The sequence below is a fragment of the Plectropomus leopardus genome, chromosome 6 (assembly GCF_026936395.1).
Source record: "Plectropomus leopardus strain MGB_pleo_1.0 chromosome 6, ASM2693639v1, whole genome shotgun sequence".
Lineage (NCBI taxonomy): Eukaryota > Metazoa > Chordata > Actinopteri > Perciformes > Serranidae > Plectropomus > Plectropomus leopardus.
The window spans coordinates 11,665,730-11,682,841 of NC_142181.1; the positions used below are offsets into that span (position 1 = coordinate 11,665,730).

The window sequence follows — 17,112 nt, forward strand, 5'->3', positions numbered from 1 at the left end:
GAGAGGGAGAAAGGGAGGGGGTGTGTGTTCTTCCTTGAATTATGGATTTTGCATATCCAAATGGTGCTAGTCGTTATGCTAATAGCAGTTGACCTTTACGTTACTGTTCCATATCTCCCAGAGACACTCATCTGGCTCTCAGCTACTTCTGTTGCAGTAAAAGCATGCCAGACAGCCATTCTCTGGACAAACTGCACTCTGGCTTACAACAAATTAGATGATAGCTTCCCAAAGCAACTACCCTTGATAATATTTTTTTCCAGGGGTGAGTTTCATTGCTTCTCTGCTCTGACTGATATCCCGTGCAGCAACATATTACAGAGCACCAGTATGTAAAAAACAGAGGTTAACAAAAAAACTCAGACAAAACTGACCTGCAGTAGGGGTGGAGGAAAAAATCGATACACCATACTATTATGATATTTTCCATGGCAATATTATATCAATAACAGCTGTTATCGTGTTGTTGTTTTATATTTAAAAATATACTAAATAAAATGATAAATATTGAAAATAAAAAATAAACTTTGGTTAACCTACTACAATAATAAAATTGATTACTTTTTCAGTCCACTAAACACATTTTGCTGCAATAAAAATGACTGAAGTGAGATGAACAGCTTTATCTCATTAAATAAAAAAAGAGATATATACTTTAGAGATATAATTCGAAAAAAAGTCATAAATCACAATATATGGTATTGGAATATTCAGCATTTTGTAAAACATTTAAAATCACAATAATATTGTGAACTAGCACAAACATTGTGCTAATATTGTACCATGGAGCCTCTGTTGATTCCTGCCCCTGACCTGCAGCCTGGCCAACCGCACTGTGGGGTACTTCCTGCTAAATAGGAAAAGCTTGTTCTTAACGCTACAATTGAGTAGGTGCGTGCGTGCACGCACCTACTCAATTGGTACACACATTGGTATACACACGCTCACACACAAACACACTGCTCAGACTAATCTCTGCACTGATCAGGAAAAGTCAGACAGTACAAATCAGGCACGGGACCTGCTTGTCTCAGATCCACACACACACACACACACAAATCCAATCAAAGAGTGAAAAACACATCTGATTCTTTCATTCCTTTGATAATGGGGCCTACTGTGTGCACGCACACACACACACACACACACACACACACACACACGCACGCACGCACGCACACACACACACAGACAGACACAGACACACACACACACACACACACACACACACGACATGCACACGCACACACGTGCACCACTCCTCATTGGTTGTTGTCCTTCTGTTGGTGAAGCTTTCATCCTTGGTTATATGGATGATGGAGCAAACACCTGGGGCCTCTCTTCATCTGCCCTGCTCAAGTGGCTGAACTCACCTGCTGCCTCCCTTTCTGTCTGTCTGCTATTGCTCTATCCGTGTGTTTTTGCCCATCTCTTTCCCCCTCTCTCTCTGATGATTCTTTAATGGTGCAGGTGGAAGCCCTGCAAACCCCAGCCTGCAGTTTACAGAGCAGATGGCCCTGGGTGTGTTTGTATGTCGGTACGTTCACACACGTATGCCTTGGCTGTGGATGAAGCAAATGGAAGCCACTCACCTGCAACAGCACTACTACTGCACTCAACTTCACACACAGTTTGCTTAAAGAAACACAACCTGAGACCAGAGTGTGACCAAGCGCAGCTGCACACACAGCTGTACTGTTTTGACAAAATGATTATTATATGATATCTCTTAAAAAATAGAACTTGAGCAAATTCAAATACTTTACAGGTCAATTATCATTTCTTTTTTTGGTCAGATATTTTGTATTGTTGTATTACAAAAAAAGCCCTTTTGCATGATTATGCATTTTTGTTTTACATGTACAGAATGTTAAAAGCATTGACAATAATTCATTAAAACTAAAGGCTGCAACCTTTAATTACTATAGTTTGTGGATTACAAACAGGTTTCCTGAGCAGTGGTCACTTAGCCATAAAAGCTGGAGCTCATGATGTTGTCCTCTATATTATATGATCAGAAAGCTGCGATTTACTTGTAAATGTTAACGTCGTTGAGGTAAGGGCAGTTTTGTTATTGCAGTTTGTCTTGTCATGGTCACACATTTTGTGAATTATAACAATATATCCATTAAATCTTGGTTCAATAATCCTGAATGACAGACTTTGGCTAACATGAGAAATCAATGTCTGATTGTTTTACTTTGAATTATTATGCACCAAATCTGACAATATTGAAGCTATAGAGCTTGGCAATATATGATATTATATTGATATTGTGATATGAGATTAGATATCGTTTCTGGATATCAAAATATCATGGGTGTGACCTTTTCCTGGTTTTAAAGGCTGCTTTACAGTAGAATGATGTAATTAACTGAACTTATTAGACTGTTGTAGCTGTTCTAATGTTTGACTTAACCCACTAAAGCCCTGTTCACACATGACTGTGACTGTGATTTTGAACCACCCCCACCCCCCGCATACGTGTTCGGCGAGGTGCATTTGCACAGGATAAGTGAAGTCTGAATTTTATCTGAATATGCTGACATTATGCCCTGGTTATGATGTGCACAGTCATTTGTAACTTCACTTTACACAACACAGAAACCACTTTATTTTTCTTTTAAATGTAGGTTAAACAAACAAAACTGATTCTGTTGCATATTTGTACGTCATTTATCTCATCATCTTTCAAGATTTTGAACTTCTGATGGATTTGAGCTTGCTCTTTCTGTGAATTGGGTCTCGATGCTGTGTAGCTTTATGAGCCACCTGAACCCCAAATGCTGTCAAAACGTTCGTTAATAATTGCAAACGCAGCCTTTGGGAAAGAAGAAGAAAAGAGATGCAGAGAAAACAAAAATCCTCAATACCGAGATGCTGATATGCACTGGACTAATATTATCACTTGAGCTCTGTGTTTGGTAATTTGCGGTGAAATTTCTACTTCTGCTGAATTACACACGGCAGATTTTCACGGGATTAAGATCACAGACGACCTTCACAATTATTTAAAATTGAGGTCTCCAGGTAATACTAGTCCCAAGCTAATAGGGCTCTAGTCATTATATCCACATTACTAAGTATTATTTATCAAAAAATCTCATAATTTGCAAAAGCACTGATATTAAACCCTACAATATTATCACAAGATTGATATTGAGGTATTTGATCAATATTTGATTTTCTCCATGTCGCCCAGCCTTAATAGGAGCTGTCAGAAAAGTCTAAGTTACTGAGTTGTAATTAGCTAATTCTGTAAATTTGAATTTAAAACGTTTGATTTGTTTTTAATTCAAGGTGATTATTCTCCTGTAGCTGAAAGGTTCACTTGCAGTGGGTAATACATGCTGTGTTTAATGTACCTTTGGAGTGTTCCCAAACGATGGTGGGTGGCGGGTAGCCTTCAGCTGAGCAGTTCAGAGTCACAGTTTTCCCATAGATCCCATCTTGATCCTCAGGCTGAACCACAAACTGAGGAGGGACTGTGCATACACATAAAGCAACAGTTGACATTCATACATGATATTTTTTAAGTGTCTATATTGCACTTGTAGCCTGTGTATGCAGGTTTTCATAGCGGTCAAACACTCCACCAGTCGATTTTAGGTTCAGCCAGACAGCAGGAGCTAATTAGTGAAGTTTGCTATTGCAGGGATTGCTTAAAATGAAAACCTGCACACATACCACACACTATAGTTTCCCACTAGGTGCCATTAGATATTTTATCTATTCCTTTGTGCTCCCCACCTCTAACAATGAGCTGACTCTGGTGCTCCACTGCAGCAGCCTCATTGCGAGCGATGCAGGTATAGTTGCCGTTGTGGTCGGGCGTCAGGTTGGAGATTCGCAGCGAGCTGGTGAAGTCGATATTGTCCACAGTCACTCCCAGGCTGACAGGGATCGGCCGTCCATCTTTCTGCCAGGTGATGTCCAGCGGACGGTCACCTGACATGACTACGCAAGGGATGAAGACGCGCTGGCCAATGGTGAAACGTTGGAACTCAAAGGGCTGAATATAGGGAGGGACTGACAGAAAGAAAAAGAGAAAGAGAGACAGAAGATCAAATGTGACCTCAGCCGTGAGTTTCAAAGATCATCGTAATTCTCTTGATTCTGTGGCAGGTGTCCTTTTTTCAGTCATCCTACCATCTTCTAACTATCTGGCTTTAAAGAGGTCACTGACGGAACATAAAAGACCTGAATAGCAAAGCATTTTGCAATAATTCTCCGTCATCCTCAGACTGGAACATTTTGTCCTTTCAGAAGAAGAGCGCACAGAAACAGAACAAAAAATAACTTTTGAGGTGACTCATTCAGATTGCTTGGAAAAAGAAAATGTAACCTGAACTTTTTCACTATTCAGTCTATTATCAATCGTCTATTGATCTACTGACCTACATACTTACCTAGCTACTACATCAATCTACTATTTTATCCACCCATCTAAAACCCTAATTAAAGAAATAGCCCATATTCAGAAAAAAACAAGTGTTCAGAGTCAATCTGGTTGCATAATATAACGACACAGTTATACAATAAGATCTATTCAACTTGCCTGTGATCTATTCTCTGGGAAATCTCCAGCCATCACACAAGTCATCTGTGTTTGAGTGTCCAGTGAGTTCAAATAACACTGAAATAAGCAGCACTTTAGCACCTTATTTAATTCACAACAAAGTGGAGATAATGGACTCCAGGGATCCCCTAAGACACTTGCGCATTTTAAGCGTGAGCAGAGTAAATTAACAAATGCACTCGCTCACTATAGCACCACTGGGAAGTCTTGCTTTATATCATCGCACTCTCTTTAGTTCTCCCTCTCCCTCCCACTCTATTTCCCTTGCTCCACTGGAAAGTTTAATATAATGACAACAACCTCATGTGCTGTACAGAGGGAAGGAAATGGGGCATAATGGGGAACACCCTTTTAGTATTACCTGTTGTAAGATCTCAGTGGAGATCCGTCACTCGGCTCTGTAACCTCAGCGACACTGATACAGTCTTCATTACATATTTTGATGTACTGAAGGAATATCAGGGAGATTAATTTAGAAGTCTGGTGAGATCTATGGCATGGTATAGCTGTCTGCCTTTCTGTGTGAGTGGGTCTTTTTATTTATCTATCCACTGAGACAATTTTTAGATGTACATGAAGACAAAAAAAACAAGTGTGCCTAAGAATGTGCCTTGCATTTCCTATTTAAATCTTTTTAATTTTCTAATTAATTTTCTCTCAAAAACATCGGAAACAGCAATCATCAATTTCAGACAAAAAAGTCCTTAAATTATGACAATAACAATTCTGTGAAATACATTTAAATATAGAACTATGATCATATTAAATACACATTAAATACATGCTTTTTGGGACATTTTAAACATAATTTTCCACATCTTCTTATTTCTTGCAATGTGTCAAACAGTTCTTGCCAGGTTGCTCAGTATGATTATGATTGTGATTATGAAGTTAATAACATAGTCATGAATACTATATGGCATTTAGGCCCATAGAATGAATCCCTTTAACAACTAAACTGCATTGCTCATCAAATCAAACAAAACATTGTGGTGAATTGTTTGACAATAGGTAACATTTTTTTAACAAATATCTTTTACAATATATTACCAATAGAAAGTTAACATTAAATTTAATTCAGTTCATTTTTTTAACAAGCTGCATGGTATGTTAATAACATTTACAGCAAGCGTTCCAGTAGTATATCCTCAAAATGTAATTGAATTAATTAAAAAAAAACATCCCAGGACTGAAAGGGTGTTGGTTTTGTTTCAACACTGGATGGGAGGGGGACACATGTGAAATGGGTGGGTTGGAGATCTTTTGGGGAAAGTTTGAGCATTAAACACTTCTGCTACTTTCATGTTGTGAAATCTACACCTATGCAAGGATGTGCAGCATATTTAGCTCAACTAACTCAAATTCAAAGGGACTAACCTCTCACACGAACATGGACACTCTGGGAGTCCATCTTGTTGGGTTGGACCATCACCTTGCAGTTGTACTCGCCAGCGTCCACCTGCTGTACGTTGGTCAGCTTCAGCGTGCCATTGTTCTCAAATGCTCGCTGACGGTGGTTGAATGGTAGCAGCGCCGAGTTTTTGAACCACTTTATGGAGTAGTAAGGGTAGCCAATCACACGGCAGTGAACGAATGCATCCCGTCCAGCGATCGCTGTGATGTTTTTCATTGGACGAATGCTGGCACGGCCTAAAGAGGGACAGAGAATGAGAGAGGGTCCTCTATAAAGGCATTCAGTGGAAAGAGACATCAAATGACGAGAGCTTTATTCTTGGTGTTTTTGCAAATAAAACTTTCCGACTCATGACTTCAAATATACTTAATATTGAGACAAGGAAAGGTTAACTTAAGACAAAAAACAAACAAAACAGAGAACATTTCTCTCCGCAGCTTCACATATGATACCTGCAACCAAATACTTAACTATTCCAAGAAACTGTTATTTAAAGCTTTTCTTTTTTGTTTTACTGCAAGATCTCAGGATTAACTCTAAGTAAAAGATGGTGAGTTGACAAGCAGAATAAAGTGTGCTAACCATCTAAAGGGAAACAGAGAATTTAGAAAACACTGTACTGCTAATACTTATAACTCGCTCTTGCTGCACACCCACATAACAGTAATACATTCTGTGTCTCATAAAATGGAAACAGAATAATCGCTTTAACATCTGATCATGAAGAGTCGAATTGCTGCTTGAGTAAACACATGCACACACAGACACAGACACACATGAACACTCACTCACACAAAAGCCCACCACAGATAAATTTATTCATGCAAACAGAAGAAATATATTTTTCTTCCGGCTATTTACAAACCAGCCCATTTTGGAACCCAATATCCAGATACGCTTATGTGCAGCAAACCAGGATAATTCATTTGACCTAAAAATACAGGCATGTAGGAGAAGCAGGGTAGTAATTTGGAGGAAAAAAGATGAAGAGGCTACAATATTAAAAATCATACAAGGAGCAGAGAAAAAGGAAATAACACATTAAAAAGAACACAAAAATGGATGCAAATTCAATCAGTGGAGAGCATCCTAAAAAGAAAAGTAAATGTGATTAAAGATCTAATATTAAAACTAAAAATTACCGAGCAAAATAGGGGGAAAAAAAATGTAACAATCATCAGAGCACACAAAAAAATCCCAATAAGTCCAAATTTGCATACCCAAACAACAAATGCCAGACAGCCAGCTGGACAGAGAGACACAGACAGACACACAGAGAGACAGACAGGTATGTGTATTGTTGTTCTTGGAGGAGCTGATTTGACAAGCACCTCTTACGTTTATTCGAGCCTGGTGGTACACGACCCCGGCCGAGTTGCTGCACGTGCACCGGTACACCCCGCCGTCCTGCACCTGGGTGTGTGTGACGTTGAGCTGGCTCACCACGTGGCCCTCATGGGTCTCGTAGTGGCCCAGGTGGTGGTGGCTGTCTTTGATGACGGGGTCGTCGTCCAGCGACCAGGTGCATCTGGGAGGCGGTGTGCCCTTCACGTTGCAGACCAGGAAGACGGGCTCGTTTGGGTTCACCACCTTTTCGCTGAAGGAGGACAGGATCTTTGGAGTACCATCTGCGGAGGGGGACAAGGTGGGTAGGGGACAGCAATGTTGAGTGTAAATAATGTTTAACTGTGACCATCATTTTCAATAATTTATTGCGAGTTACAGTGGCATACCTCTATCATACTTTTCCTACTGTACACCTGGCTGACAGTCGACCAAACAGGTCTGCCGACACTATCTTAGTGTAATGTAAACCGCAGAGTCATAAAATAATAAGTAACATGATCAGTTAAAGCCTGTTTAGTTTATCTGACTTTATAAGTTGGAGACGTGTAAACAGACTAACGTGTTATCAAGTAATTTCACTACTTTTGGCACTAACGAGACATTTAACTAATTTTCAAATAAATGACGCAGTTACAATTACTAAAATTTGGGCTCATTACTTGTGTTGGGTGACATCATCTAGTGCCATATTAGTGTTAAATTTAGTGCCATTTAGTGTTCAATTGTTGTAGTTTGGTTAGGTTTTATTTAATATGTGAATGTTTTATGTATGTTTGTTAATAGTGTATTTTATTTAAATTTATATATTTAAGTATACATTAAACATTTTAGAGGTAATATATTGTTCAAATTCAAGTGTGCATTTGATTTCACAGAAAAAAAAGGCGATCTTTCATGATGCTGACTGTCATTTTATGTGTTATTTTGATTTTTTAATTAAGTATGGATTTAGGCACTGCATCGGCAGTGATAGTATTTTAGATGTAACATTTTGGCACAGGTATCCAAAAAAAAAACCCAAATATATCAAACTGTTTTTGTTACTCTTGTTTTAAACATAGCAGACAAATGCAGGCTATTCCACGGTTATGATCAGCGTCACCTGTATGCACGGCTCAGGTGACTGCTGATCAGCCCCTCCGTCTTTTGTGTGTGGTGTTTGACAGAAAGTGGGAGAGGGAAGAGAGGGAAAGAGAAGGTGGAAGGTAGACTACTGCACACATTGTTTCTGTGAATTATTAATAACGTCATTAAAATCACTGCGGGATAACTTACTTTTATATGGAGTAATTGGTAAAGTAATTCAGTTACTTTTTGAGAAAGTCAGTAGTAGCTGTAACTAATTACTAATTTTTTACTGTTATCAATCAGAGAAAGTGGGCGAGCACAGGGAGAAAAACTGGAGCAAAAATAATCCCAAGGCAAAAAACTGAAAGGGGTCTCCACAAGGATGCTACTGAGCATTTCCGAACCATTATCTGGAGCTGAAAAGATTATTTGAGTCAACAATAAAATAATTTCAATTTCCCCTTATAAATCCAGTGGACTGTTTTATATTTCGAAACAATCTGTCAATAGACTCCATTGTTTTAGCCAAAATAACCGTTCTTTGTTCTGGCTTCTTTCAAATTGTTGGAGGAGTTGAATTTACATTAAATTTACATTTATTGATTTGGCAGATGCTTTTGTCCAAAGTCAAGTTCTCTTTGCAAATAAAAAGTGGGCGCAATGATTTTTCCGTATCGACTGCATGCTTTAACACCAACTGCTTTCCTGAGGAGGTTACGACTGGAACATTTGCAATTGTGACAGGATGTTCCTAAAGCAGTTCCTTGTTTTTATGCATCTCTTGGTAAGGTATGGTGACTAAAACAACACCTCTGATTCCTCTAAGAGAGCTGTTCCTATACATTACTGCATTTGGTTGTGACTAGTGTGTACTTTTTGCAGTCATGAGAATTAAAAGAACTCACAAATCACAAAGCCTCCACTGAAAAACTACATCATGTCATCAAAACTGGCTTAGCATTTACTTATCAGTTAAAATATTCCTGTTCTTATTCACCAACAGTTTCTGGACAATGGGTTTGTGACTTTGTGGGGGAAAATATAATACATTATTTCAGGGATTAATCTCTATCACAAAAGCATCTTTTTTTGTGAAATAATAATAGGGCAGCCAAGGAAAAGGAAAAAATATGACTTTTTGTCACCAGTCTTTCATTATGAACAGTGATCCAGGAGCTTTTCTTGCAGACAAAGAGAGCGGTTGGGTTTTGAAATGTCTATGTCTGCCTGCTGCTGCTCTCTGATAATCTAGATCTGTTCCACATGATTATAGATTATCAATATCTTCTTTTTACAGCTCCCTGGCCACAGGAGACAGTTGCCTGAGCAACGCTGCCAAGGTAAGCTATTGGATTCAAGAGTGTGTGTGCATGTATTTTTGTATGTGTTTGTGAAGTCTGGGACGATCATTCTAATGGCAGCCTATATCAGAGAGTCACAGCAGGATGCCATTAACACATAAAGCCTGTATTGATCTCTAAGGCCTGAATCTGTTTCTGCTAACTCACTGATTATGCAGAAGACAGCTGCTACAGTGTGGCTTTTGGTCAGCATTTGTGTGATTGCTCCACCTTACGAAGCACATGCACGCATTTTACCTTCGAGGATGACTTGCACAAAGTCCTGTGCAGACATCTTGCCCTTCCTGGCAAAGCACTGATAGGCTCCGCCATCGCTCTTCGACATCCCCTCCATGATGAGGTTCTCCCGGTTGAGCCCAGTGAAACGAACATTGTTGCCAGGGTAGATGATCTCTCCGTTGCGGTACCATGACAGCTCATACTCGTCTGAGCCGCTCACGCTACAAGACAGAGACACCTTGCTACCCACACTGCCTTTCACCTTCCGAGGGCTGATCACTGCCTTCAAGGGCTCTAAGCACGAAAAAATGAGAGAAATGATAACTTTTTAAAGGGTGCATTTAAAGATTTGCTTTCTTTTAAATGACAATAAGGTTGAAAGGAAGACAGTACGGGAGGAAAGTTCAGGTGAGATTTAAGCACCATGGGTACATGAGATTTTACCGGAAATACTTGTACCCACTATATCCAAATTACATCTGAAACAATTAATTGATTAACAGCAAAGTCAACTGGCAGAAATTTAATGGGCAGCTATTCAAGTTAGAATCAGTTAACCTTTTAAAGGAATACTTCACCCATAAAATGTCTAATATCAATAACTCAGCCAATGTTACCTAGAATTTGTGACCAAAAAAAATCTTGCATGCATCCACAGTGAATAAAGAATCCAAAAACAGAGAATATGAACTGGAGTAAAAGAGCAAAACTAATTCAAAGCATTTACAAACTCTCACACAACTCGTGCAGTATAATTCAAGTCCCATTTTTATAGCTGTAGGCTTAGTATATCCCTTACTATAAAAAAACTACCACACTTGCATTGCCGCGCACAGATGAGTAGCACTTTTACTCTAATTCATCAACAAATTTCTGTTTTTGGATTCTTCGTTCACCATGGAGGCATAGGAGAGAAACATAGTTTTGTTCATGAATTCAACACAACGGAAGGTGAGTAATTAATATACAAATGCAAATTTTGTGGGTGAAGTATTCCTTCAAGTAATTTATTAATAAAAAAAAAAGGTCATAAGTCCACTGGTTCCATCTTCTCAAAATTTAATATTACAAATATATGTTTTAGTCCTCTATAAAGGAAAGTTTCATTCCTTTAGGTTTGGACTGTTGGCCAGTAAAACGAGCATGTGACATTGGACTCTGGGTAATGGTCTTTTTTTAGACCAAACTATTTAAGAAAACTAAGAAATTTTTTTTTAAAACAAATTAATTAAACATTAAGCCTAAAGAGTTTCAGGAAATAGTATAGTAATAGAAAATAGTGACAAATATCCACAAATTTTAAAAATACTTGTTTTGTTGACTAAAATCCAAGCATTTCTAAGTTTTAACTATATAAAGAGAGAGAAACAGGACATTGGCATAAGTTTGGCATTTTTTCTCAATAAACAATTTAAACCATCAGCTAGTTGATCAGCTACGAATTTTGCTGATCAACTACTTATTATCAAATAATTGCTACAGATGTGGTTTAAACAAATAACACAAAGGATCGCCTCATTTTAATAAAAGACTTACGTTTGACATAGAGGCGCCCCATGACCTCAGCGTTGCCATAACTGTTCCACACTTCACAAACGTACGTCCCAGAGTCACTGGGCTGTGTGCTCTCTATCAGCAACCCTGTGATGGTCTGACGGAAGCGACTGTCAGGCTCCAAAGGGCTGTTGTCCTTCAGCCAGCGGTACTTGGGCGTTGGGTAGCCTGAAGCCTTACAGGGCAGCTCCACCCGATGATTAATCATCACCTCTCTGTGGTCAAAGCCATCCAAGATGCCTGGCTCAGCATTGGTGGGGTCTGGAAGGAGCAGAGAATTTAGTGTTAATTAGTGGTGAGCGTTGCCAGGCGCTTGACAGTGTAATCCAATATTGATTCTTGGGGTCAAGATTCAATTCTATATACTGTATATTTTGTTACGTGAGGGAGAGGAGAGAGAAACAGTGTGTTTCTAAAATTTCTGAAGGAATTTTATTGTCCCTCAAAATGAAAAATCTGAGATAACACTGTGGATTGCTCCTTTTCTATCTACTTATCCATCTATATGCTTACATATTTTAAATTAATTCAATTATTCATTTAATAATACAACATACACATGAAGCTACATCACAGACTAAGATGAATTGCAATGGTTGGTTATTTGTTACTTTCTGGCTTGCATAATTCATAACTGACCTCAGAGTGGATCAGTCTGCATGACAGCATTGGACAGACTGTAAACTTGATCCAAGACCTAAATGAACCCATTAACTGGTCTTACTTAACAGTCTAGCAAATCAATCAAAATTTCTGAGGAGGACCCATAATTCATAGGGGATGGCATTTTTATAGAGGAAATCATTTTTGCTGTCTGCAGTATTTAAAAGTCAGATCTGAAAGGAAGGATAAATATAATATCTACATGCATATTTGCAAGGGTTTAGGTTCTGTTTTAACATTTTGGGGGACGCATATGATAACGGGGTTTGGGCATCCTCTGACAGAAAATTTTGAGCAACAAACACTTAATGTTCTGCATTGTGGTGAATTTTTATGCACAAATTTGTGCCTTTTCTGCAGCATTTTTTTCAGATTTTCTTTTTATCTATAGTTTTTTAAAATAACAGAAACAAAAAAGAATACAGAAGATTTACTTACAATAACTATTTGATGCGGAATTGACACAGTTTACTGGGGAATTATATTTCTTTTCCCCTCAACTTTCATTTTTGTTCATTTTTGTTGTTTGTTTAAAAATAAATACAAGAAAACATGCCCTGTATACATAAATGCATAAAAACACATATACATATACTCTTTCACATACATATACATGTATAGCCCATCTCACACTCTGTAAACTTATACACCAGAACTAAGGGTGCTTAAATTTCTATTAACCCTTTTGAGAAAGGGGGGGAGACGAGTAAACAGTAGTGGAGTTACAAAAAGTCTGCTCGTACTGGGGCTATAAATTTGATCCATTTATTTATAGAATTTGTTCCTTTGGATTCATTTTAAATATTTCTAAAATCATTCCATGCCAATCTTCCTTTCTGCAACACTTTATGTTGTGAATGTCTTAAAATAAAGGTCCTCCACTACTTTGTTGTTTTCACTGGAGGAGACAAATACACCCATTCTAAATATTACAAATCTACACGTATCTATATTTGTCCTGTTGTCCAATGTGTATTATCTTTTGCAAACACAGTAATTGCAGTTTGAATGCAGTACTGACCTGACACAATGAGACGTGCACTGTTGCTCTGACGAGTCTCACCGGTGTAGCGGTGGCGTGTTGTGCAGCGATAGTTATTCAGCCCATCCTCAGGCAGGACGTCCAGAATATACAAGGCTCCCGTGGATGTGATGAGATATCTTTGTCCTGGAAAAGATAAAAAGAACGAGTGGAAACACATGAAAGGCAGCAGTTGTGTTGTTGTAATATAGGATCAAAACAACTTTTACAGTATAAAGAATTTATTCACCCCGCATCAACAGAAGGATTTCTTTCTCCATGGGGTTTTTGTAGAGCACGCAGCAAATCTGCAGAAGTTTGAATCTTGCAGCACACAAAACCCTTAGAAGTTATTCTGTATTTCTACATGAGATAAGAGAGTATACTGCAGCAAAATGAAAAATAATTTATCTCATGTAAATAAACAATAACTAAAAAAAATTTGGTGTGCTGTGAAACTTGAACTTCTACAGATAAACTCCTAATGCTATAAATTATTGTGATAAAATCACCCAGATGATGGAAAACAAAACATATCCATAAATTTCAAAAGCGCACAAACTGCATTCATGAAATCAGATCTGCATATCAAATCTTTGCCCTCTAACAGCTTTTATTGTCTTGTCTTTACTTCTGCCGTTTCAGAAACCTCACTGGCGCCAATGTCTGGTTTACAGAGCCAATCCTTCTTTGGCTGTCACAGCCAGTTCAGTATGTATGGTAATATTATGTTAATTCTGCAGATCAAACCAGGCTGAGTGGGGTTGTCAACATCCATAAGGAAAGAAACCTTCCTCTCCGCCATCACATGAATGCCCACATTCCCATGGGAGCAGATTGATGTCAAAACTGATCGAAAAAGCAATTTACAGGAGATTGTCTTCACTGCACAGTGGTGGGCATGCTAAGACAGAGGCAGTTTAAGAAGCTTTTGAGGTCCTGAGGAAATACAGCCCTACCACCAAAGCTGACGAGGTCCAGAAGATAAACTCTGTACAGACGTCACAAGATTAAAGGGACAGGTCACTGCAAAATCAAAAATAAATATATTTCCTCTTACCTGTAGTGCTATTTATCAGTCTAAACTAGGGATGATAACAGTTAATCAATGATCAATTAATTGGTCGTTAAATATTCAATTGAAAATGTGAATTGATTAACTGATAGGCTATGAAATGCTGTCAAAAAAATATAAAATATGTTGCTGTGTGCTCTCATTGAGGATAAAACACACTTGGTATTGTCTGAAATAAGCAAAGTTTTTATGTTTTTTTTCAAATAATGATAGTTTTTTAATTGATTGTTAATTTGACTGTTTTTTAATTAAGGAAAGTGCAGGAAATTCTGTTTTGGTGAGAGTTGCCGAGTGTTGGAGATATCGGCAGTAGAGATGTCTGTCTTCTCTCCAATCAAATGGAAGTAGATGACACTCAGCTTGTGGTGCTCAAAGCTCCAAAAACTAATTTGAAAAACTCAACAGCAATGTTTCTCTGTAGAAATCGTGACCCAGTAATCCACAGACCTTGTTGTGAGCAGTTTTATGTAGGAACTATCTTCTTTCAATGAAACTACACCCACCGACTATATCACCACGCCGAGGGAAGCATGCATGTACTTCTGGAAAAGAGGCTTGTGACAGTACAAAATGTTAACAAATGGCATCTTCCTCAGCTTAGTTGAAATGTTAGCTAGCTTAGTGGTGCTAGTTGAACTAGCTGTAGGTGTGCACCTTGTTTTTCACAGTGATTCGTTTAACAGGTGTAGTTCAGTTGAAAGAAAACAGTAAATGGAATACTGGACATGGAAGTGCTCACAACAAAGTTTGTGGATTATCTTGAAAAATCGTATCATGACTCCCGGAAAGACACATTGCTGTGCAGTTTTTGTTTTTTTTAAATTAATTGATTAATTTTTTTCCCACTTTGAGCAACACAAGCTGAATCAGACATCTCTACGGCCGATTTCTCCAACACCTGACCCGTCAAATCTACAACAATCTACATTGATAAATAGCATGAAAGGTAAGAGGAATAATATGTGTGTTTGATTTTGGGGTGAACTGTTCCTTTAAAGAAAACACGACTGTGCATGTTACAGATTGACACATTGTGAGAAAGCCTACATCTATTGCAACTCTACCTTTCGATTGTGTGTACATAAAAATGTAAAGTGGAACTACAAACACAGCAAAATATTTACCTATTTATCTTTTATTACTTGCCCACTAAACTATCAAACAGTGGTAAAAAAATTATATATATATAAATATAGACAGCTTGGCTGTTCCAATGTAGGGTGACTTGTTTCATGAAGGATTATTTCCTGAAGGAGGTTATTATTTCTTTCTGTGTGTGTCATTAGATTGACAGTAAACATAGTGCAACATAATGTGCACATTAATATGGAAACTTGGCATTATGACATAACAATTAACAAGGAAACTTAGACAAAAACAAATTAATTCTTTGTGTTTGCTGTGATGGATTATGAAGGGTTAGGGTTAGGGTTAGGGTTAGGGTTAGGGATTTTAATACTGTACCAGAATGAATGGCAGCAAATGGTTTGCTCTGAAGGTCTGATAAAATACCTGTACATCTAACTACTTGGACTGTGTATCTGCATGAAGATAATTAAAAAGATGATACATGGCACCAACGCTGGTAAAAAGGTTACATTTTTTGACTGCTTAGATTAGCAGAAAGTCTCTCTGCATATTTGATTTTGATTGCACACCGTGTCTGAAGGCAGCCATATCAGCGATTTATCCAAAAGTAGAACAAACTGGGGCTGTGTGGGAGCAGCTAAAGCAGATTAGTGGTGGGTAATTTATTTAAGTTGAAAAAGGGGAGCTGTGGATTTTCTTGGGATTTTTCTGTAAAAACACTTATATGATGTGTTTTTTAGACTTGTGATTAAAAATGGGGTGGTCTGTTGAAGATTTATTGTTGTGCTTTTACTCAGATGGCCTCTCAAACAGACATCTTATGAAAAATGGATGGACACGCAGGTGCAGAGGTTTCTCTTTTCTGTGCGGGTTAACAAATAAGACGGCACCTCGCTGAGGTCACGTAACACCATCCCCTATAGATCGGAGAGAAAACAACTCCAATATGATTGCAACGTTTCTCCTACATTTCATGCTGCAGTGCCGTGTTGAATTATAGCAAAGTCCAAACCAATTAGCTGAGCAAATATTAATGAGAAAGAAACTAAACGTAATTTTCTTCAAACATTAGATTCTACACTAATGTTAACATCAAACCGCTACACGTTTTAATATTCCACTTGAGACTAATATGTATGGAAGAAGAAAAGCATGCATAACATGCTCACATTTTATATGCATTTTTGATGTTTATACATGCAAAGGAAAAATCAACCTTGTGGGGTTAAGCAAACAGGGGGAATACAGACAGAGGCGGGAGAAGAAGAAAAAAAAATCGCACAGCTATTGTAAGCGCTGACCTAGATAGAACCGACAACAGATTCCACGGATTTGATGTCCTGAAGGGGTTTCACTGGTTTACATACAGGGCTGTTAGATGGGCAACCAGCAAGTGGAATCTATAAAGAGAGGGAGGGAGGGAGGGAGGGTGTGACTGTGTAGTGTGTGCATGTATCTGTGTGTGTGTGTGTGTGTGTGCGTGTGTGTGTGTGTGCAGATGCCGGCAGCCATGCATGCATGTCAGTGTGCAAGACAATTGGTGGGAGGAAATCTTCTCAGAGGTTTAGGGGGCCAGAAGCAGAAAAAAAGCATTATGATCAACGTCTTTCTCTTTGTATCGCTTTGCATGTTTTTTGATTAACGCTTTATATACTGTAAAAAAAAAACAAAACTTTTTTGTTACTGGTCACATGTGGCTAAGTGGATCAGTACAACAATCAC

General features: G+C 38.3%; 1 protein-coding gene across 6 annotated transcripts in view; it reads right to left on the reverse strand.

The window, feature by feature from the left end:
* The window catches only part of dscamb (Down syndrome cell adhesion molecule b), a 156,430-nt gene that overhangs the window by 37,237 nt on the left and 102,081 nt on the right, over window positions 1–17,112 (reverse strand). For all 6 annotated transcript variants that reach the window (XM_088078769.1, XM_088078768.1, XM_088078765.1 and 3 more), the window contains 7 exons: window positions 13,227–13,373; window positions 11,525–11,803; window positions 10,007–10,282; window positions 7,325–7,621; window positions 5,957–6,229; window positions 3,751–4,029; window positions 3,366–3,485 (listed from right to left, as the gene is read on the reverse strand). In XM_088078769.1, the coding sequence (XP_087934895.1) occupies window positions 3,366–3,485; window positions 3,751–4,029; window positions 5,957–6,229; window positions 7,325–7,621; window positions 10,007–10,282; window positions 11,525–11,803; window positions 13,227–13,373 (1,671 nt within the window). The remainder of the gene's footprint in view (window positions 1–3,365; window positions 3,486–3,750; window positions 4,030–5,956; window positions 6,230–7,324; window positions 7,622–10,006; window positions 10,283–11,524; window positions 11,804–13,226; window positions 13,374–17,112) is intronic.